This window comes from Ornithodoros turicata, chromosome 2 (assembly GCF_037126465.1).
Source record: "Ornithodoros turicata isolate Travis chromosome 2, ASM3712646v1, whole genome shotgun sequence".
NCBI lineage: Eukaryota > Metazoa > Arthropoda > Arachnida > Ixodida > Argasidae > Ornithodoros > Ornithodoros turicata.
Genome location: NC_088202.1, coordinates 141070246 through 141094445, shown reverse-complemented (window position 1 = coordinate 141094445; position 24200 = coordinate 141070246). Strand labels below are relative to the sequence as shown.

Genomic DNA, 24200 nt, shown 5'->3' with positions numbered 1-24200 from the left:
AGAATGCCTCCTCTCCCGTCTTGGCCGTGCATGGTCAAAGGCGAACCCGAGCATGCGCTCGCTGTCGGCTCGCAATACAAATATATTGCTAGTGGAAAACTTACAGCACGCGGTATATCCGCATCCGATCCGCTGCCTTCGCATCCGCATCCGATCCGCATCCGACCTCGAGCCATCCGCATCCGATCCGCACACCGCAGAAAGTGATAAATTTTCATCCGAATCCGCAAGTATCTTGCGGATATCCGCGGATATCCGCTTCCATCCGCGGATGGTGCAGGGCTTTAGTTCGAACCCTGGCACTCATGCACATTCGCGGTTTCCTAAATTGTCGTTTGGCGTTGCTTGCCGCTTCCAAACCAGGGGAAAAAGCTGCTTGTTCGCTCGTGCGTAGCTGCGCTGTTTATTCTACGCGAGCCAGTGTTACTCGTCCCAGTAAGTTAACACCTATTTGTGTACCATCTTTTTCCAGTATGATGCAGTACAGCCAGAGTTGTCTTCAGGCGCTGAAACAACAAGGATGTGATTCCGAAGATCTCTCGAAGTTCACAGAGAAAGTTGAATCTCAATGTGGAACGTCCAAGTCGCTCTGTAAGTATAATACAAGAAGAATGAAGGAAGCATACTATGAGGCTTGAGACAACGTCTTTTTAAGTGCAGTGATAAATAGTATCTCTCCGATGATAAAAATCATTATTTTCAGTGGGAGTCAACAGTAGTTGAAATCGACGACGGTCGCCAGGCTGTCAACCTGATTGACAAAAAACTGAAATGATAATGAGATAAACGTGCAAGCAAGAAAGCTATGCTATGTTTCTCAGCTATGTTTCACATTCCCAGTTGTATTAAAAGAGCCCACTAATCCTCGTATCTCTAACGCAAAATGTTTTTTTTTGTTTCGTCAAGTAACTAAAAACTTTCTAGTGGCTCATGTAGTTACATACCTTCTGGGCAACTACTACTAAATAGCTTTTCCAAACACCACCGCTAAAATAATTAATGGTGGGAACCTAAAATCTTCACACGGCTATCCGCAATGTTCTATTCAGGAGATAAAGCTTCCAACTTGTACTCTTTCGGATTTGTCTCTGTACTGCAGCGCTCCGGCGCATTCTTTCATCAGAGTTAGACGCTTACAGGCATTGGTACCACACTGAGTTACTGGGAGCAGTCACCTGTTTGCAAGTCCGTACGGTACCTTACACTAGTGAGTTTTAGTGGATCGTACGCTATCGTCTTTGCGTACGTAAGGAATAGCGTTGGCGGTTATGCGCACGCGCAAAACATAAAGAGAGCTTCGCGCACTGCGCAGAACCACCACGCTATCCCCTACGTACGCAAAGGCGATAGCGTACGATACACTAAAACTCTCTATTGCCATCATGTCTCTCGGAGGAAGGAATGTAGCGGTGCGTGTTCCGTAACTTTTGAAGTTTTGTCCAGCAGTCTACCTAAAGAGGTGACGAAGGAGAAACAGACAGAGAACGGACCAACGCTTTCGTTGACCTGGGGGCTTTTATCGCTTCATCGTCGTTACGGTCGTTACAAGCTAACGAGTGGCGGGAAATTCAAAAAGTCGGGCGGGAAATTTAAAAAGGTGGGCACGTCATAAAACGCGTGCACAGCGCTCTTCGCGCGATTCAATATGGCGCTCCCCTCGCCCGTACGTCCCAGTTTCGGAGGTTTCCTTCTAGCATACTCCTTAAGATTTCTATGTCGGCAGTCCACCATGTTTTTACTACATGTGTTCCCCTGGCACATGAGAAAAGACATGCAGTCACGTTACCGCTCCGCTAGCCCTGTCATTCGTTCCGATGGATGCGACGGCTTCACACAAATCTGACGCAATCTCGTTCTCCCCCTATCAACTCATCGGTATGTACAGGGTGTTACCCTATAAAAGTCTACCCGCGCGGGCATGCCGTGCTCGCCAATTACTCAATGCAGGCGGTACAATGTGTTGCCTACGTATAAAACTCATAAGGACATTCCATCATGGTAAATATCGAAGTGATTGAGCACCGTAACGCAAAGTTATAGCGCAAAATGTGAGGTTCCCGTAGTCAAAACAGCCAAGATGGCGCCTCTCAGTTAGCAGACGACATCTCTTTTGGGTGTCGTCTGCTGAGTATGCGTCGGCATTTTCCGTTCCCCACGTTGCTTGGTTCTGAGCAAAATACGACAGTTACACGAAAGCGAAATGAAAACTGCAGTTCCATCCGGCTGGCAGGATACGCGACACGTTGTCGTGTGGGGAGCAGCATGTCAAGTGCTCTTCTCAACGCCGCCATCTTGTTTGTTTTGACTATGGGAATTGCACGTTTTGAGTTATAACTTCGTGCTGCGGCACTCAATCACTTTGAAATTTACCAATATTAATTGTCCTTATGAGCTTTATATAAAGATCGCACAATGTACCACCTGCATTGAGTAATTGGCGAATACGGCATGGCGGCACGGGTAGACTTTTATAGGGTAACACCCTGTATATTTTAGAAATGAAGAACACTCAATTCAAGTAGAACGAAGAGCAGTAATAATAATAAAAAAAAAACAGCAGGTATGAAACAACGTATCCTCTTACAAGGCGGAAAACACACGAAGCTTATGGCACGTTCTCTACTGTTTACCCTTCCGCCGCTGTTCGCACGGGGACCGGTTTAAGGCCTTGGCGAATGGGAGCGAATTTTACGCCCTCTCTCTCTTTTCTGGGTGCGCAGAGAACTACATGTGCAACAATGTCAAATATTTACTCGGTTACTACGATGGAATACCGTTGCAACATTTATTTCATATTTTTATTTTTTGTTTGCGCTTAGCAGTAGTATCAAGCAGTTGGGTTTCGTGGGTTACTGGGTTTCGTTCAAGCACAGCGCTCGTCTTTCTGAATTGCTTCGTGGATGTTAGTTGGGTCACCTTACATGTACTATAATCTTCGTCTGCAGGCTCTGCTCAGTGCAATCATGACACATTATCCAGTGCCCAGTCTGTGTGCAGCGAGCGATATCAGCTGACCCATGGGTTTGTTCCCCAAAGACCAGGAGATCTCATTGAAGAAGCAAAGAGACGGTACTGCTGGTAAGTTCTTTTTCTTTCAAACGCAAAAAGCTGTTCCATATAGCATTCTTGTGATAAGCGTCTTGACCACAGCTGTTTTCACCCGACACCACTCAATGCTGCAGAGGAAGTTGTCCTCAGTTGCCGTTCACCTCGTGCTTTGAGGTCCAACCGCATGAATCGGCCTTTTGTCCAGCTGCCTGTCGCGGCTTTTGGCTAGCAGCAGGACGATAGAAAAGCAGAGAAATGACGGATTTCCGAGGAGTGCGGTTATCGGGGGTGGGTGATGACTGGGCAACGGAACCGTTGCAAGCGGTGTATGCAGTTTGCCATTCAAGGTTTAACCGTAGATGGCGACACGCAGAATTGCTCAGCTTGCTCGCCCGGATCTTATTCGGCAAAAGATCAGCAGGGTTCTTACGGATGTTAACCACGTGATCCTTGTGTGAGCGTCCAAAATGCAAAAGACACACGGAAGAAGAGTGCAACGGATTCATATCAATTGAAATGTTATGAACGCTCCGTGTATTTGGTTGCCTTCGGAAATGACTCTGAGTGTGCATCGCATAATTGCAGTGTGCATTGTTCTAATATTTTATCACACAACAGTGTTTGCTCTAGGAATTCGTACTGCAGCTTCTATACAGCTAGGGAGAGGTTTTGAGTTCACATTTAACCTTTTACCACCTTATTTTAATTTCATCATCATTTGTTCCTGGCTTTTTGACACAGTTTGACGCATCATCGCCATAAATGTCATAGCCATAGACCAGAAATCTCCAGTTCATCGCCATCACCACCTGTGTCTTTTTTTTTTTTTTTTTCACGCGTAATTAAAGTGCGTATCAAATTATGCGGATTTTCTTTCCTTGAGGTGGTATGGAAACGTTCGCTAGGGACGTTTGTTTTGGTGTTTTACGACAACGTCCTTGCCGCCAAGAAAATCTTCTACCACTCAAAAAACGCTTCGTGCTGTTGGACCTTTAATGAAGTGTGTGATTTTTAAAGAATTGAATGGGAATCATGACCGAGCTGTCCGACGTTGCAATTCAGGGACTATAATTAGTGAAATTAGTGAAAACGATAATTAGTGAAAGCAAGAACGGTAAGGTACAAGAGGCATCATGGCGAAACAGAAAATCCTGAGAGCGAATCAAGTTTTCACCCCAAGTTTCGCTGAATTTCCTGAGTTCTAGTTTCCTGTTTCCAGTGCCGAAAAAACAAAAACTTGCATGTCTCCTGCGCCAAAGTATTGCACAGTATCGACGTGATCAAATCCTTTTTTGTTATTATTAGCCATCAGGGTGTGTTACGAGTCCTAGGAATTAAGCACCTATTTGTCTACCGTCTTTTCTAGCGAGATGGAATACACCAAGACTTGTCTCCCGGAAACACTTAAACAAAAAGGATGCGACGACACCGGCTTTGTTCAGCTCTTCATCGAGCCAATAAATACCAGATGTGGAACATCAAAATTGGACTGTAAGTGGAATAACAATGTATGCCACAGATGTAATTCGTGGCTTCTGACAACAGTCGCCCTTGTCAGTCCAGCCATAATTGAAGGTCACTTGCCGTGTTGGTTGCAGCACCTCTGTTGTGGTCAGATGGACAGCTACTAACCGAATTTCGTTTAGATGAAAGTGACACAGGAAATCCGATGAGCAGGACGAAGGAGCCGACCCAGACGTTCGTCTTTCTCGAGTAACAGTCCTACAAAAAGAAAGTAAACCACTAAGGTCCGAAGCAACATCATTGTATTTCTAAAACAAGCAGCGTCCGCGCCGCAGGTCGTAATTCCGCAACGTCCCCCCCACAGAAGGGACGTCACTAGCACATTGGAGATTATCCTCGAATGGGTACATCTGCTGTACAGGTCACGTGGTGATGTTGCCTGATGGGAGCTTGATGGAACATGACCTGTTCTTCCCGTCTGTGGGTTCCTCCCGATTAAAGCATCACCTTCGGCGATTGACCGTTATCACGAAAGCTAAGTTTGTTCAGTATAAAAATAACTTGATGAACTGAGAAGAATAATCGGAACACGTCTATTGGACGGTGGGCAGCTCTATGCAGAGCGCTGTCTAATGAGTGCTTTCTGATCAATTACCTCTCAATTGAGTGAACTTAGCTTCCCAGGGCAGCAAAGTGGCCACCTACTGGACTTTGGACTTGGAACTTCTGGTGCCGAATTTTAGTTCAGCACATTAGGCCACCTGTAATTTTCTAGCATAAATGGCGTCAGTGTCCGCGCTTCCTTATCAAGCGCCTCAGAGATTTCGATAGACAAGAAGCATTGTTATCACTGTCTTTAAAATTGGTTTCCAAGGCCAGGCACTCGTCAGCTGCAGCAGAAAATCGCTGCTTACATACAGGACGCACGCTTCAAGTTTGCTTGCTTGTTGCAGCCATCATACTCAATGTTAGATTCCGTGCCTGGTAACCGTGTGTAAATTAACTTATGTCAGACTGTATAAGAACATCTTTTTCTAATCCAATAGAAGCCTAGTCTAATCCAATTTTAAGCCAAAATTCAGTTCTAATCCAACACAATCCAGTACTAATCCAACACAGTCCAATTCTAAGCCAACACAAGCCAATTCTAAGCAATTTGATTGGTCATCATTAGCTCCACCTAGTTCACATTGAATGGCCCACGCCAGGCCTACTGATCGTTGATTGGTCGTTCGTAGCTCCACTCCTTTATGCCAAGTAGTTGGCTTGGCTCCGCTGACTTCACGTTGATTGGCCCATGCTGAGCCTACTGATCATTGATTGGTTGACCTAGCTCCGCCCCTTTATGCTAATTACTTGGCTCCACCCACTTCACGCTGATTGGCACATGCTAGCCCCCTGAACATACCCTTCACTAGCACCCGCCAGATGGCGCGCTCGGTATCGGCCCTGATTATCTCAGCAGACCGGAGAAAATACATTTCAAGTTTGAATGCATGTTTGAGGAAAAGCATGTTACTCTTGGAGAGATGGATTCCTTTGATGGTGGGCGTGGTTCCACGGAAGTGACGGATCATGTCGACGTCTTCGGGACAGCGGCTAAGAAAAATTTTGTCCTCCGTGAGTTGACACTTCCACGTGCACTGTGAAGCGAGTGAAGGCACGTGCGCAGCGATTCAGTACTGTTCTTGTTCAGGTTAATGCTGGACCGCGTAGGTACCACGTTCCACTCCCTGATGTCCAAGACATCGCCAGAGCATTCGTGCGCGTACGCTTGCTAATCCTTCTCCAGCTTGATGCTCGCTGTTCAATTGCCGCGTCCAGCGTCAGCGCGCACGAGACAAGCCAGAACAGAACGAGGTACCACATCCTTCCAGTGACACAACCCAAATGAAGCTACTCCTTCTCTGCATTATCTGAGGGGGGAGAGAATGCCAGTTGAAATTCAGCTATGTCATCCGCTCGAGCTTACCATATTCGCAGCTTCCGTACGGGTAGGAGTCGACGTCATTGTAGAGGTATTGTTTGTCACCTGACACCTGTTCGCGCGCTACGCTAGTGTGCTTTAATAGCGTATCCTGGTAAATATCATGGAGGAGGCGTTTTCGCACAATGTTCTTTTTGACCCCTTTAGCTCTTGCTATCTGTTTTCCCCCGCCTAATTTGATGGAGTAGATTATGGCTTTCAAGCATATTGCTTCGACTTGTCTTCCTTCAATCAGGATCATCCGCTGTACAGCGAGAGGAGTCGGGGTAGGCTTGGCGCGTTCAAAAGTGCAACCGGTAGCATACCTATAGAGGAAGTGGTTGTCTGCGATCGTTCGTAGCTGATCTTCATATTCCTCACAGAATAGGCTGAGCGTCAGAGAATCCGTGTCAAAGTAGCAGGTAATTACCGCACAAGTGAGCTTACGCAGCAGCGTTTCACAGTAGAACAACTACATGGTTAACTTACTCAGTTCAAAAACGTGAAGCCATTCTGCAGGGGGAAATCGCATCGCACCTTTCTTTTCCGCATTTCGTAGCTGACTCAATCGGGGAACAAAATTTCCATTCTCACGCATCCGCCCGACTCCCGCGGCGACTCGCCTCCTCCTCATCGAAGGCTACTCGAATATCCCGCGTATTACCTTTATTGAAAATCGTTCGCCCGAAGACCGCATTATTAGAGATTTTATACAAATCTCACTAGAACGTCGTGCCCGATACGATGCGTCTCGCAACATTGTCCTCGATGTATAAATACAGGAATGGTGCCTGACGAAATTTTAGAATTCTGTGAATTTTCGTCGCCCTCATGCTCAATCTACAATACAGCGCGAGCAGGGCGTTATGAACGACATACTCGACCTTGTCCTTGCACGTGAGCAGCAGCCTCTTGCTGTTCGCCGGCTGACGCATTAAGTCTTCGAGGAGTCCCTGCTTCCTTCGGGACGACTGCCTTCTCGGGAGCCAGGGGGAAGTACCGCGTCAGCGCGTGGATAGATTTTCGGTACTCCAAGTCGCACACGTAGGCGTACCCCACGTCCTAATCCACGGGGTTATGCATAAAATCCACAAAGCTAAAACCCTCGACCTATTCGAAATTGCCGACGGGGAGGTGCTTATCATACTGAATCTGTAAAGATTCCCTATTGAAAAATACTTCAGAAAATCTTACAAAAGAAACCTCTCAGACTGCTGAAGGAATTTCTATGAGGTTATGAGACTAAATCTTACAAAATTTCTCTCAGAGTTTCTTACAGGGATCCTGTAGGATTCCAGGGAGGATTTCTTACAGGCAGTGGCAATGCAGCTTTCTTACAGGGCTTCTTACAGGGTGGCCTGTGAGGCTTTCTTGCAGGATTTCTTACAGGCCCCGAGACCCGCAAGAAAGCCTGTGAGAAAGTGTAATGGGCCACCCTGCAAGAAACATCCTTTGAAAGCTGCACTGCCACGTATGATAATTGAAGGATCCCATACTTACTCGCTGAGAAGTATTGAGAGTAAGTCGCATGTCGTCACTGTAAGGAATGTTGCAGAACATTTATGGCCCAGCCAATAAGTTCAGAAAGGCATGACCCAACACATTGTAGACGTACTTGAAATGTCCAATGCGACGACCAAGAAATTTCTTCATGTGATTATGACAAGTTTATGTTTCGCACATTGGGAACGCGTAGGCTTTCTTGCGTAAAAGCATCATCCAACTTTCTCGAGAGAGAATGGGTTACGACCACGAACTCGGATCCAATGCGTTATGTTGAATTCCAATGGCAGAGTCGGAGCAAGTGGCAGACTCTGCAATGGAGCGGCTTGATCTGGCCTAGAGCAAGTCATCCGAATCTGCGACTGGAACACTTTCGCCCAGGGAGTTTAGCCCTGGCCAATCTCCCTTGGTGGATGACGGCCAGAGACGGAAGAAGAAGAAGAAGGTACTAATGTTCCATTATAACGCCATGTTTTGCAACATCAAGGTCCTTCTAATCTCCTAACGTTGCCATTGTAATGTCTGACTTATCGCTCCGTTCATGAAACAAAATCGCCAACGTACAACGCGAAAGACTAGTCACGTCGAAGACGCGTTGCGAAGCGGCCATGTTGGCAAAGCAGAGGCAGGAAATAGGAAACACAAGCGACAAGTGACACGTCACGTGGAGTTCCGGTTGAATCTGCCTTCTGAATCTGAACTGAATCTGCGGTTGAAAACTTGCTCCGGAGGCGCTCCGAATCTGCCATTGGAATTCAACATTAATTCCCGCTGGCTGCCGCTTCTTCCGAGTTTAACCTAGAAGAAACAACATTTTAAAAAGCACGGTTAAAACAACATGTGTGTGCGTGAGAGATAGGCATAGAAATATGTAACATACCGTTTGCCCAAAGCACAGTTGCTATAACCATCTCACTGCATTCTACCTTCCGATCCACAGAATACGTGCGAACAGGGGTAAAGATGCATAGAGAATGAGAATGCATAGTACGGACGATTATATACCACACACACACTTGCTACATACATCAAAAGCGACGAAAATCCTGAATTCCAGGCGATATTTGCTTGAGATGCGTAGCTGCGTCCATGCGCTTCATCGTTTCAAAGCAGACTAACTAACTTGCTAGCAGTTGGAATAAACGCTGTTTCTGGATCACGCTGTTTTCTCATAGAAATCACAAGGCCAGAACCTGAATTATCCCACAGGATATTTTCACATTGGTGTGCCTGTGAGGATATGTATACGAATCTGCATCCTTTGTAGGAAATTCTGAGAGACGAAGACGCTTCTGTAAGAAATTCTGAAGGAATGCTCTGTTTCTATGAGATTTTCTGAAGTATTTTTCAATAGGGTTGTTGCAATCTATATACTTCTGAGTGCAATTTCTACGCACGACGAATGAACTGAAAATGAGGACAACTGTTACCTAACTTCCTCATCTTGAAGACAATAGTGGGACGTACCTTTCTCGATGTGCGCTTGACTTGAGTCGACCGACGGATGAACAAGTAGCTTCACAGACCTCAAATGAGTTGTATATATTGCAACTTTTATATAAAGCACCCCTGGAGGGGTGCAAGGGAGGTTCGATTTTGTTTACACAATAACATAGGAATAGCCCGTAATATATGGCGAGCGTGCATGTTAGCTGCGAAGGATAACCACATTTGTAGCTACTTGGAAACCAAAGTATATAAGCGAACCCTTTGTTTTTGGTTACAGAAAGCTTGTTTCGGCATGTGGAAATGACAGGGCTATGACAGGCAGTCCGCTCTGACGTGGGCTCAGATATTTTATTTTCCTCAGACAGACTTATTTTATCAGGCAGAACAGTTTACTTTTTTAATACGCGAGGCCTCGGGGCTCGCAGCATGACTGCTGAAGCTAGATGACCTAATTTATCAGAAAACATGATTTACGATCTTCAAGCTGCGAGCTCTGACATAAAACAGATGACACAACGTGTTGGGACATGCAGTGTGGCGGCTAAGGCTTCATAACCTCATTTCTTGACAAACGTGATTTACAACCCTCGGACCATGGGAGTATGCGAACTTTGATACAAAACAGATGGCCCCGACGTGTTGGGGCATGCGGCATCGCTGCTGAGGCTCCATAACCACATTTCTTCGAAAACATGATTTACGACCTCCGAACCATGGGAGTACGCGAGCTTTGATATAAAACAGATGGCCCCAGCTTGTGTAGACATGCAACATGGTTGCTGAAGCTCCATGACCTCGTTTCTCGGAGAACGTGATTTACGACCTCTAAAGCATTGGAGTACGCGAGCTCTGATACGAAAACAGATGGCCCCAGCTAGTGTAGACATGCAATGTGGCGGCTGAGGCTCCATGACCTCATTTCTTGAGAAACGTGATTTACGACCCTCGAACCATGGGAGTACGCGAACTTTTATACAAAACAGACGTCCCCGATGTGTTGGGGCATGCAGCGTGGTTGCTGAGGCTCCATGACCTCATTTCTTGGAAAACATGCTTTACGACCTCCAAAGCATGGCAGTACATAAGCTTCGATATAATGCAGATGGCCCCAACATGTTCTGACATGCAGCGTGGTTGCCGAAGCTACATGACTTCATTTGTTGGAAAACATGATTTACAACCACCAAAGCATGGGAGTATGTGGAAGCACATGGGCTTTGATATAAAACAGGTGGCCCCAATGTGTTCTGACATGCAGCACGGCTGCAGGTTTATAAGGCGCTCGCGCGCCTCAGGGGAGTAACAGTCTGCTTCCACTCGCTTCAAAAGTAAGTTATTCGCCTCACTTGTTGCACATTTGGTATGGATCCTCTTTATTTTCAGTGCCTAGGTGTGTATACTGCTTTTTGACCCTCACAATATTGAAGAATGAACCGGAAGATGGTTCTCGGGACGGCGCACCTCCTACACTGTGTGCTCTTGTGATGCGATCACACCCTGACGTGGATATATCCTTCCTGCCCTTCCTCCAGACTGACACTGCATTTAGAGGTATCGTCAAAAGATACACGCTATTGGCGTCTGTTCACGATCAGGAAGTAGAGGATTTGTGACAATATTTAATGATTCATTTTCACGATATGGTCGCTATAATGCGAGCGCAAAGAATACCCTTTAGTTTTTGCATTTGTTCTGATGTTTTAATGATAAAGGAAATTCGGGGGGGGAGAGCTAATCGCGCACATCGCACGCTTTATGGCGTTTGCTGGCGAAGTCCACAGGAACGTGCTAACGAATATTCATTTACCGGCACGTAAGGAGGGTGAGTGTTTTAAATACGATACGCTCGCCCTCCTGCATCCACAGGGTTGGAATACATGGTAAAAAAAATATGAAAATTATGCGTCGCAGTATTGGTGTTCTTCTCGTATTAGTCGCTTCCCCCGTTTCTTACTCTGACCTGAACGAAATCGAAGACAAAAACAAGATGTCCGTGTACGTGTATGAGTACATCAATCAGGGAGTGCACGTGTCACAACCCCCAAACTCGAGTATGAAAATAAAGTTCACTTATTGGCTATAGATGAAAATTTTTTCTGAATCAAGTCCCTCGAGCGGTTACTGAGTGTTGCACGAGCTCTTTCCTGAAGGAAGAGAGCATGGCGAGTGCGCGAACGTAAACGAAATCATATTGGAATTTTGTGAACCGGGCAAAAATTTGGTAGAATTTACTAAAATACAGTAAGTGCAGCAGTACAACTACGTTGTCGCGTTGGACACGGAGAGCGTACTTGCGCCCAGTGGCGTTGTCATGCAGCGTCACATCACCTCTAGTTTCTGTGCCGTGCTCGTGCGCACCCACGACTTGAAGGTGATGCGCATCAGGACACACCATGGTGAAGATTCCGCGAGGCAGTGCATGAAAGCTTTAATGGAAATGCGGGACAAGATGATCGCCCTGAACGCCTGCCCAACTGTAATGGTACTGAATGATGAGCAAAGAGCTGAGCACAGAGCTGCCACCCACTGCGCGTACTGTAAACGGGAGTTCGCGCAAGATCTACCCCGTGTCCCCCATCACAACCATTCCAAGCATTGTACTACCGGCGAAACAAATTACATCGCGACGCTGTGCAGCACCTGTAACGTGGCGCGCACGACGAGAGAAAAACTGCCCACCATGGTGCACAATGTGGCCTGCGATTTGGTCGGACTGCTGCGGGAATTTCACCTTCTTGTGTGGAAGCGAGCTCCTTCATCATGGCCAGTTCCATGGAAAAAATTTGATCATTGGAAATTGGCACCTTCCTATTCAGAGATACCATGCACTACCTAAATTCATTGCTGGGAGAGCTCGTGGAAACTGTCAAATCCATGGGGGGTTCAGAGGCGTTCCAATGCTTGAGGCAGGTATTTGGAGACAACTACGAAATTTTACTTTGTAAAGGTGTATTCCTGTACAGTCACGTTAGTTCTTTCGCAGTGTACGACGAATTGGATCTGCCGGCAAAATCCGCATTCCGAAACGATCTGACGGGGGAGCATATAAGTGACGAAGACTATCAGTACGTGCTGCACGTATTTGAACGTTTTGGATGCTCGAATCTGCGGGATTATAATGCATTGAACCTGAAAACTGGTGCCCAATTACATGCAGACGTAATGCAGCACTTCAGACACCTGTGCTACGATGCGCGCGGATTGCAGTTGCTTCATTGCGTTTCTGTGGCATCCTGTTCCTGGCAATGTGCTCTGAATTACACGCAGGCAAAATTGGAACTGATCTTCGACGCAGTACTTCCTCCTGGCTCCTGAGAAAGGCGGCCGTCCTGAAGGAATGGCTCTCACCATTCCAGTGAGGGCTCATCGAAGAGTTAATATAACGAAGTGGGCGAAGCCAAGCCCACTAAATAGCATAAAGGAGCGGAGCTACGGTCAACCAATCAACGATCAGTAGAATTTGCATAGGCCGATTCAACGTGAATTGGGCGGAGCTAATGGCGACCGAGAAGAGGCTTAGAATTGGCTTGTGTTGGATTAGAACTGGATTATGGCTTATAAAATTGATTAGAATTGGATTCTCTTGGATTAGAGTAAACTCCTGGCTATAGGACATATAATCATACTACTAACGTTCGCATACAAAACAATAAGTTCATTTTGTCAATAGGCGCTCAACTTGATTCGAAAAAAAAAAATGCTGGTATATAGCCAATAAGTGAATTTTCTTTTCATACTCGAGCTTTGTGGGTCGCGACATGTGCACTCCCTGGTCGATGTACCCGTGCACGTACACGGATATCTTGGATTTGTCTTCGAATTCATCCAGGCCAGAGTAGGAAACGGGGAAGCCACTAGGCGACGAATACTCCAACGCATAATTTTCATATTTCTTGACCATGTATTCCTACCCTGTGGATGCAGGAGGGCGAGCGTATTGTATTTAAAGCACTCGCCCTCCTTACGTGCCAGTAAATGAATATTTGTTAGCACGTTCCTGCGCCTAGCCAAAATGAGCGGGAAGTACCCCACTGCATCCAAATTTTTTTTAGTTTTCAGAGCGGAAATGCACATTTGAAGGTTTTGGACGTCTGTGGACACGAACTCACTCCCTTCCCGACGATAATTTTCGACGCGTCGTGTGGACTCACGTCCATCAAGGTATTTGCGATGGCTCAGTCGCTGTGGACTTCGCGAGCAAATGCCATAAAGTGAGGAATGTGCGCGATTATCTCCCCGCGAGTTTCCTTTATCATTAAAACATCGGAACAAATGCAAAGCCTAAAGGGCATTGTTTGTGCTCTCATTATAGCGACCATATCGTGAAAATGAATCATTAAATATTGTCGCAAATCCTCTACTCCCTGATCGTGAGGAGATGCCAATACTGCACGGACCTTTTGAGGATACCTGTAAATGCACTGTCGGTCTGGATGAAGGGCAGGAAGGATATATCCACATGGGGGTGGAGATCGCATCACATGAGCACACAGTGTAGGAGGTGCGCCGCCCCGAGAATCGTCTTCCGATTCATCCTCGATATCGTGACGGTCGAAAAGGCAGAATAACACCTAGGCAGTGAAGATGGAACAAAATGTCAAAAACATGTAACAAGTGAGGCGAATAACTTACTTTTGAAGCGAGTCGTGGCTCCAAGCAGACTGTTCGACCTGAGGCACTCCCGCGCCTTATCAATCAGCAGCCAAGCGGCGTCACCCAACACGCTGGGGCCATTTGTTTTATACCAAAACTCGCTTACTTCCGCACGGTCGTAAATAATGTTTTCTGATAAATGAGGTCATGCAGTTTCAGCAGCCACGCTGCAGGTCCCAACACGTTGGGGCCATTTGTTTTATATCAAAGTTCGCGTACTCCCATGGTTCTGTGGTCGTAAATAATGTTTGTCAAGAAATGAGGTCATGGATCCTCAGTAGCCACGCCGAATGTCCCAACACGTGGGGCTGTCTGTTTTATATCAGATCTCGCGTACTCCCATGATTCGGCAGTCGTAAATCATGTTTCTCAAGAAATTAGATCTTGCAGCCTCAGCAGCACCGCTGCATGTCCCAACATGAACTCATCTGTTTTATATCAAAACTCGCGTAGTCGTAAATCATGTTTCTCAAGAAATGAGATCATGCAGCCTCAGCTGCATGTCCCAACATGTTGAGGTCGTCTGTTTTATATCAAAACTCGCGTACTTCTATGGCTCGGAGGTCGTTTTCCGAGAAATGAGGTCATGAAGCTTCAGCAACAACGTTGCATGCCCCAACCCGTTGAGGCCATCTGTTTCATATCAGAGTTCGCGTACTCCCATGGTTCCGAGGTCGTAAATGTTTGTAAAGAAATGAGGTCATGGAGCCTCAGCAGCCACGCTGCATGTCCCAACACGTTGGGGCTATCTGTTTTATATCAGAGCTCGCAGTTTGAAGATCGTAAATCATGTTTTCCGAGAAATGAAGTCATGGAGTTTCAGCAGCCATGCTGCATGTCCCAGCACTTTTGGGCCATCTGTTTACAACCATCTGTTCCATCTAGTCTATTTGAAGAAAAATATCCCGATGAGCCCACGTCAAAGCGAACCGCTTGTATTACATCATAGCCCTCTCATTTCCACATGCCGAAACAGGCCTTCTGTAACCACTATCAAAGGGTTCGTTTATGCAGTTTGGTTTGCAAGAAGTTCCAAACGGGGTTATCCTTCGCAGCGAACATGCGCGCTCGCCATGTATCATGGGCATCCAGATGGGCTGTTCAGATGTTACTGTGTAAACAAAATCGCACCGCCCTTGCGCCTAGGCCCCATCCAGGGGAGCTTCATATAAAAGTTGCAATGTATACAACTCATCTGAGTTCCGTGAAGCTACCTCCGTTGGTCGACTCCGGCGTCGGCGCCGGTCGACTGAAGCGCACAGCGAGAAGGGGTATGTCTCCATATTATCTTCAAGATGAGGAAAGTTAGGTAACAGTTGGTCATTCGGTGTTTGTAGAAAGCTGCACTGAGAAGTAAGCGAGATAAGTCATCTATTTTCGAGAAGCTAGATAAACTAAAGAAACCCGGTGATAAGGACATTCAGAAGATGAGCATAGTTCCGAAGAACGAAAGTTCGACGGGTTAGACTTACGCAAGGTGGACACTATGTACGAGGAGGCCGTGTATACGTGGAGCTCCTGATGGAAAACCATAAACGCGCAAAGGTGTACTTATCCAGTCGTTTGAAGCTCTCACAGATGAAGATTTGGAAGAAATGCGAGAAATGCCAGATCTGAATCTAGAGAAGGAGAGATGCTGCCAGGAATGATCACTCAGATACTTACAGGTACAGGATACAAGTAACTTACGGGCACGAGTAATCCCAAGGCGTCTCGGATAAACGTAAAAGCGGTCACTTTGCAGCGTTGTGTATCTGCGCCAAATTTTCACAGTCACAGTAGAGTGTAGACAGTAAACGCTACGTGAGGCAAGAAGGCAAGGCGAGCATATACAGTACAGCATTGGCATGTCATCTCTGGGATATCATAAGCAACCATTTGAAGAACTCTTGTACGGTGCCCAGTGCCATGTGTACCTGTAACATATACAGATGACCCTCATCGTGAATTCAAACAAAGCGTGTGCAAAACATGTCGCTGTCTCAACATGTTCTACATGAAAGCCACACATGCGATCGAATGAAACCAGTGACGAAGGTGTGGCGGCCGATGGACAACAATGAAGACGTGCCTCTACTGGGGCGCGCCAGTTCTACCGGCACCGTCGTAGGGTCAGGCCAAGACTGTCTGCGCGCTGGGACATTCCATCATCTCCGGTCTGGACTGATGTTGAGGAGCATCGCCTGCTGTACTTTTAGAGGAGGCGGTGTTCCTCTACAAAGGAAACAAGAACACCAGTATTGCGCGTATTGTTCGTCTGGGACAGTTAGAGGGGCAATCTATTCTTGTAGCTGAATGATACTGCAGGACCAAACAACGATTAGATAACCGATGCCTTGCGCAATTGTAGTCATTCATGTATCATGATGATACGTACTGAACCGAGGACACCCTTATGTGGCGCGCGGGAAAAGAAATTCGACCCTGGATATCGTAAATATGTGACACCGTAGCTCCGACACAGCCGGTGAGAGATGAGGCTCAATCTCATGAAAAATTTGGAGACCGCGACCTCTGGCTTTTGTGAAAGTCAGGAGATCGTATTTATCAAATTCTTTGCACAAGTCAGCTGGGGACACCTTACATGTGTAATTATTCTCGGTTTCAGGTGGAGCTGCGTCAAACTGCCCAACCGAAACGTTATCAATTCCCCAGGCTCGGTGCGAAGAAACGTTTATGAAGCAACACGGGCTCGCTGCTCACCCTGAATATTTGAACCAACAGACGCGCAAATGGTATTGCTGGTAAGGGTTCTTTCACGTACAAGTGGCAGTTCTACAGACGCGTTGTGATAAGAATCCGGATCCCACTCCGTCAGAGGAAGTCTGCCTCGAATGCCGCTCACGTCGTGTTTCATTGGATGTGAGAGACTGAGAAACGCTCGAGAGGATGGAAGTCATGACTGATATGGTCCGCGCCTGCACTTGAGGCAGGATAATTCGTGAAAGCCACGCTTATGTGCTACAAAGGTGACATTGCTTAAAGTAGCACAGAAGTCATTTTTAACACCCAGTTTTCTTCTTATAAAACTGTTAAGTTTGCCAGTAAGATGCACCATGCGAAGTAATTTACACCGCAGAGTCATAATTATCGCAGAAATTGAATTTAAAATACGCCGCAAAAAGCGACCGTGCGCAACGGTGGTGAAGAGCAGTACCAGCCTGTGATCTGCCTGGAACCTCGCGCTGACGCTATAAGCAGAACGCTCGCTGATTGGCCTAGAAAAATGTTGTCTGCTACTCCGCTGTCGTCTGCTACTCGGCTGTTCGGGGTTCTGATAAAGCCTTTCTCCTTGCTCGGTAATGCTTCGGCCGCTCCTTCTATCCCCAATTCTCCGGGAAAACTGGCAAAACAGGTTTACGGCGGCAAAGGGACAATGCGCTGACCCCCACTGATCGGCAAACCAGAACGAGTCCCCTTATGCCATCATCGGTGACGTGCCATCATACCTCCTCATCCTCGTTATAGCTGGAGTGGCGAGTTAAGGGTGAAGGCGCGGAGCTATGTTTATGTAAGTTTTTTTTCTGGGAAACAAATTGCACACATCAAAACATTTCGCGCTATTCGGTATAATGACACACACACTTTCATCAGATGTCTTAATCTGAAATTTTTTTTGGATGGCCCTCTGTACTCCTTTAAAGGAAATCCAGGGAGTGAGAGTTCGAACCCTGGCACACATGCGCATTCGCGTTTTCCTGAATTGCCGTTTGACGTTGCTTACCGCTTCCAAAGCAGGGGGGGGGGGAAGCTACTTATTCGCTCCTGCATAGCTGCGCTGTTTATTCTGCGCGAGCCGGTACTGCGTGTTCCTGTAATTTAACATTTATTTGTGTACCATCTTTTCCAGTATGATGCAATACAGCCAGAGTTGTCTTCAGGAGCTGAAACAACAAGGATGTGATTTCAAAGATTTGCTTTCGAAGTTCGCAGGGAAAGTTGAGGCTCAGTGTGGACCGTCCAAGTCGCTCTGTAAGTATAATACAAGATGAACGAAGGAAGCATAATGCATACTATGAGGCTTGAGACAACGTTGAAAGATGAAAGCCACTGAAAAGGTTAGCCAGTTGTAGGACTCGAACCCACATCTTCTGGATTACCGGAAGAAGTGGGCTCGAGTCCTACAGCTGGCTAACCTTTTCAGTGACTTTCATCGTTAATTTCTTAGGCAAATTGAGGCTTTGTATGTATTTGTCCTTTCTATGTTGTTCCAGCCTCAGAACATCAGTTCTCTCTTGTTTGAGACAACGTCTTTGTAAGTGCACTGATAAATAGTATCGCTCCGATGATAAAAATCATTATGTTCAGTGAGACAACAGTAGTTGAAATCGAGGACTGTCTCTAGACTGTCAAACTGAATGATAACTGAAATGATAATGAGATCAATGTGCAAGCAAGAAATTTCTCAGCTATGTTTTACATTCACATTTGTATTAGAAGAGCCCAGTAACCCTCGCATTTCTAACGCAAAATATTTTTTCGTCTAGTAATTAAAAAAAAATTAGCGGAAAAGCTACTTCGCTACTTTCAAGTGGCTCATATAGTTACATACCCTCTGGACAACTACTACTAAATAGCTTTCCCAAACATCACCGCTAAAATGATTCATGAAGGGAACCTCAAATCTTCACACGTGTATCCGCAGTGTTCTATTCGAGAGATGAAGCTTCCCACTACTACTCTTTCGGATGCGCGGCAGCGCTCCGGCGCATTCTTTTCTCAGAGTTAGACGCTTACAGGCATTGGTACCGTACGGACTTACTGGCAGCAGTCACCTATTTGGAAGTCCGTACGGTACATTACACTGCCATCACGTCGCTCGGAGGAAGGAATGCGCCGGTGCGCGGGAAGAGGTGATGAAGTAGTAACAGATAGAGTACAGACCTGGTTTGATTAGTTACGTCGCCAGCTGACTGTCTTGTTGCAACTGCATGTATACGCTGTCCGCTTGTAAGCTATTCGCACGTGGCACAAGCTCCATCGCCATTTCGGATAATCACAGCAGATCTTCTGACTAGTCAAGTGGGCAAGAGGCTCGTCTTCTAAAACACCGCATCGGCACCGTAGAAAATCCACACTTTCCACACTTTCTGCAGCTGTTGACACGTCAGATGCGGCATCACATATCCTGCATTGTCATATAGGCTCCGCAAGTCTATCAGGTCTATGTAGTGTTGAATTCCAGTGGGTGTGCCTGTCAGTGACCTTTTACGTCTCCTGGAATTGTATCTTGGTTCCACGGCTATGTCCTTCAATGACCAATTGTTTGTGCAATCTCGGGTTGTGTGCATTGGGTCTGCTGTCGCGCCTGCTCTCTAAGAAATTTACCTCAATGTTCTTGATGCTGCTGTCTGCCAAGCTTTGAAACCGCTTTTTTTTCTGACCGTATCATTGTTAAAAGGTGTATTGATGATATTTTGGTGCTGTCCGCACAGAGGGATCTTGTTACCCAGTTAGTTTTTGTGATAAAGTCTGCCGTCCCCGAACTGGTGTTCTCGCAGGAGGACATGTCGAATCAAAAACTGCAGTTCCTTGACCTGTGCTTACGCTCAACCACGGGCCTTTGCTGGTCCTACGGGAAGGCGGAAGCGAAACCCTTATTACCCGCAGGCAGTTCTCACTCAAAGCTGATCAAGTCAGGTGTTATAATGTGTCTCTAGCGTTCGGCCGTTGAAAAGTCCTGCTGTCACTTTGGTTTTGAGAGTATTGGTTGCCAAGTGAGCCGGTTGCAGAAAGCTGGTTACGGCTATTACCTATATCGCATTTTGCTACTGGTTTCGCTGGGCCACCTGTTTCTCAGAAAGAAAAATTGCCGCGTGTTTGTATCCCTTACTATCATTCCGTATCACACAACATTTTGGCTGCCGCACGTAGATTTAACATTCAGGTTGTTTTCTCAAATGTATATCGTCTCTCAAAGCTTGCCCCTTTCCTCTCAGAGAACTCCGGCTGTGGTATTTCTCACGAAAATGCTTTCGTGACCTGTGCAAAAAATGTGGTGTATTGTATACCGCTAGGTTGTGGGTTTTGCTATGTAGGTCAGACTGGACGGTGTCTGAACACTCGGCTCAGCGAACACAAGAGAAATGCGGAGTCGTTGTCTGGGAATTCCGAACTTGTCGCCCATCTTAGGCTTTGTAACAATTGTTCCCCAGCCTTCGACGAGACAAGTGTCCTAGATTCTGTTCGGGACCCTGTTGCCAGACTGTTAAAGGAGTACAAAGAGATTGTCACGGGGGGAAATTGTGTAAGTGTGGCGGCGGTCGACACCAATTCGGAAGTTGTTGGGTACAGTAGGTGATTCTGTCATTAAAGGGTCTGCTGTGTTCGAGAACGTGTCGTGTCGTCCCTCCTCTGTCCCTTTCTCGGGTTCCAATTTTTCACCATGTACCAGCTGGCCTGCACCCTTGCCCTTTTGCCATTCCAGTGGCACATTCGGAGCGCTTCCGGAGCAAGTTTTGTTACCCCTCGGGGAGAAAGGTTGTTTTGCTGCGAGATTGGGAACCCTGTCGGAGTCATTCAATGGAAGTTTTGGAGAGGCATTCAAGTCAAGGTCGCTCCAAGGAGCAACCCAGACTGCACCGCCTAAATTGGCAGATGCATCCGGAACTCGCCTTGACGTATCACTTGTCGCCTCAGGCTTCTTATTCCTCTCTCTGCCTTGCTAACATGCCCGCCTCACAATGAATCTTCGCCGTGACCAGTGTTCTGCATCGTACCTTTGCGATTTTGTTCCTTCAAGGAAGTGATGGGTCGGACATTAGAAGGGCAATGTCAAGAGATTAGCCCGGATTCTCGCTTCGCCCTGAGTGTTAAGCGCACGTGAAGGGGCCCTTCTGTCCATGCTTCGTGAATGGACGAAGGGCCCCTGCGCATGCACTTAACCCTCAGTGCGGAGCGAGAATCCGGGCCTAGGAGGACCCGTTGTGTTGTAGTGGAACACGAGTACCTCCTCTTCCTTCGTCTTCTTCCGTCTCTCTAGCGTTCCAGTCAGATTCGGATCACTTGCTCCAGGCCGGATCAAGCTGCACCATTGCGGAGTGTGTCACTTGCCCCGACTCTCTCTCACATTGGGGTTCAACATCGGTTACGCGGCTGTATAGCACGCTTCTAATTGGTCGGAAGAACCATGTGCGAGAAAGAAACGAAGAAGAAAAACTAACACAATATGTTTGGCGAAGTTGGGGTGACCAGCTCCGGTGGCGCAGCGGTAACGCGTGCGCTTGGAGACTGGGAGGTCCGCGGCTCGAATCCGCGGGCCGGCTATGCCGTCTGGGGTTTTTCCTGGGTTTCCCTCAGATGTGTAATAGGCGTATGCCGGCACAGTTCCGCTGAAGTCGGCCCATGGACGCAGCTATCCTCCCCCCGAGCGGATTCCGCTCGGTCTTCCACTTCACCCTTTCCTCTCCTCCTCTCCACCACCTTTCCCTTCCCGAGAAACATGCCGCCTAATCAGGCAGGCAGACCTCTCGGGTTCCTCCCAACGACACTCCTCCTCCTCCTCCTCCTCCCGCGAAGTTGGGGAACTACTATTTTGATATTTCCAAGATGGTTCGTGTCAGCATCCCATAGACATTGTTCCTCCGTGTGTGCAGTTTGCTGCCTAATGGGGTACAGTGAACCCTCGTTAGTATGACCCCGATAATCTGACATACGCGCTTTATGACCATACTCTTCGGGGAAATGCAGTGAAACATCTGCAAATCCCCCCCCCCCCCCCGTTAATATGACAGTTCCGCGTAATGACCAAAAATTTCGGGTACGACCATGGTCGTAACAACGAGGGTTCGCTGTAGATAAATAGCCAGTGCAAACTGCGAGTGCCGTCATAGAAGTGTAGTCATGACAGCTACAATGCTCTGAGCTACCGTGACCGGCGCGTCGGTGACAACCGCGCCAAGGAAGGCGTGCGAGTTTCATATTTCACCGTAAGGCGACACAAGAGCCCGATACCGTGCCAATGGCTCTAGAATGGACAACGGTGATGCTTCCTTCGAGCAAAGTACGGGACCACCTGTCACTGGACGTGAAACTTACATGAGGACTCTCAAAACACGCAAGACAGCGCGGTGGTCTGCCATGTTGCCCTTCTTGGTTCACACCTCGGAGGCAGAGTCTGGGCAGTCCACCATGTTTTTACTATTCCTGTTTCCCCTGGCAACCAGAAAAGAGGCGCAATCCTCTAGCCCTGTCATGGAAGACAGAATGCCGTACGGATCGATGTGACGGCTTCACACAACTTGGATGTAATATCGCTCTCCCCCAATCAACTCCTCAGTATGCATGTCAGAAATCAAGAACACTCCATTCAAGTAGAACAAACAACAGTATTAATAACTAACTAACAACAAACAAACAGTGGAGGATAGTGAGCATATTATAATGCACTGCACTAGGTATGCATCTCAAAGAGCTACACTGAAAGCTACACTTGATCGGCTAGACAGCAGGGTCTTCGATATAGTGAAGGTGTTGGGACTTTGGGCACCGAACACGAGGGATGCTGCCTTGGCGGTACTTGTGAAATTTGTCCAGAGCTGTGGGATGGATACAACCTTCTAGCATCCTGTGTGCATGATCTTGGGATAATTGTGAATAGTGTTTAATTGTGGACTTCTAGTGAACATGTGGATAGTGGACTTCTGAACAGTGAATAGCGAACTTGAGAGTAGAGGACCTGGGAAGTAGTTTTGGGGGGTGGGGTGGGGTGATAATTTTTGTTAGGAGTAGCAGAACAAGTCGGGAGACGAGTTCAATTTCTCCTTGTTTTTTTTTTTACAAACAAACAAACAGTATTAATAATAATAATAATAAAAAAAGCATATATGAAACGTATCGCGCAACAAAACGGAAAACACACGAAAAGCACATTTTTCCTCCGCTGTTGCCACGGGGACCCCTTTAGGCCCTGGCGAATGGGAGCGAATTTTACGCCCTCTCTCGATCGCTTCTGGTGCGCAGAGAACTACATGTGCAGCAATGGCAAATATTGTTTACTCGGTTACTGCGATGGAATACCGTTGCAACATTTATTTCATATTTTTATTTTTTGTGTGCGCTTAGCAGTAGTATCAAGCAGCTGGGTTTCGTGGGTTACTGGGTTTCGTTCAAGCTGAGCGCTCGTCTTTCTGAAATTCTTCGTGGATGTTAGTTGGGACACCTTACATACTACTATAATCTTGCAGGCTCTGCTCAGTGCAATCCTGACACGTTATTCCATGCCCAGTCTGTGTGCAGCGAGAGATATAAGCTGGCCCATGGGTTCGATCCGCAAAGACCAGGAGACCTCGTCGAAGAGGCAAAGAGACGGTACTGCTGGTAAGCTCTTTTTCTTTCAAGCGCAGACAGCAGTTCCATATAGTATTCTTGCGATCAGCGTCTTGACCATAGCTGTTTCCACCCGACACCACTTAATACTGCAGAGGAAGTCGTCCTCAGTTACCGTGTTTTAAGGTCTAACCGCATGAGTCAGCATTTTATGCAGCTAACCTGTCGCGGCTTTTGGCTAGCAGCAGAACGATAGAAAAGCAGAGAAATGACGGATTTCTGAGGAGTGCGGATATCGGGAGTGGGTGATGACTGGGCAACGGAACCCTTGCAATCGGCGCATGCAGATTGCCATTCAAGGTTTAGCCGTAGATGGCGACATGCAGAATTGCTCAGATTGTTCGCCTGGATCTTGTGCGGCAGAAGATCAGCGGGTTTCTTACGGATGTTAACCACGTGATTCCTTTGTGAGCGTCCAAAATGCAAAACACACACGGAAGAGCGCGACAGATCCATATCAAATCAAATGCCATGAACGCTCCGTGTATTTGGTTGACTGGTGCCATGGCTCTGTGAGTGTGCATCGTTACAATATTTTATCACACAAAAGCGTTTGAGCGTTTTATGTCCACTGGTTATCTCTAGGAGTTCGTACCACAGCTTCTATGCAGTTAGAGAGCGGTTTTGAGTTCACATTTAACCTTTTACCACCTTCTTTTAATTTCATCATCATTGCTCCCTGGCTTAGTTTGACGCACCATTGCCATAAATGCCATAGCCATACACCAGAAATCTCCAGCTCATCGCCATCATCACATGTGTTTTTTCACACGTAATAAAAGTGCTTATC

The 24200-nt window shown here is 46.9% G+C and overlaps 1 protein-coding gene across 1 annotated transcript in view; it reads left to right on the top strand.

Annotated features, from left to right (window-relative positions):
- LOC135384170 (uncharacterized) overlaps window positions 1-24200 on the top strand; it is a 134134-nt gene that overhangs the window by 12279 nt on the left and 97655 nt on the right. Inside the window, exons 3-8 of the mRNA XM_064613393.1 lie at window positions 473-591; window positions 2946-3078; window positions 4415-4539; window positions 16692-16827; window positions 17934-18055; window positions 23269-23401. Coding sequence (XP_064469463.1) covers window positions 473-591; window positions 2946-3078; window positions 4415-4539; window positions 16692-16827; window positions 17934-18055; window positions 23269-23401 — 768 coding nt within the window. The remainder of the gene's footprint in view (window positions 1-472; window positions 592-2945; window positions 3079-4414; window positions 4540-16691; window positions 16828-17933; window positions 18056-23268; window positions 23402-24200) is intronic.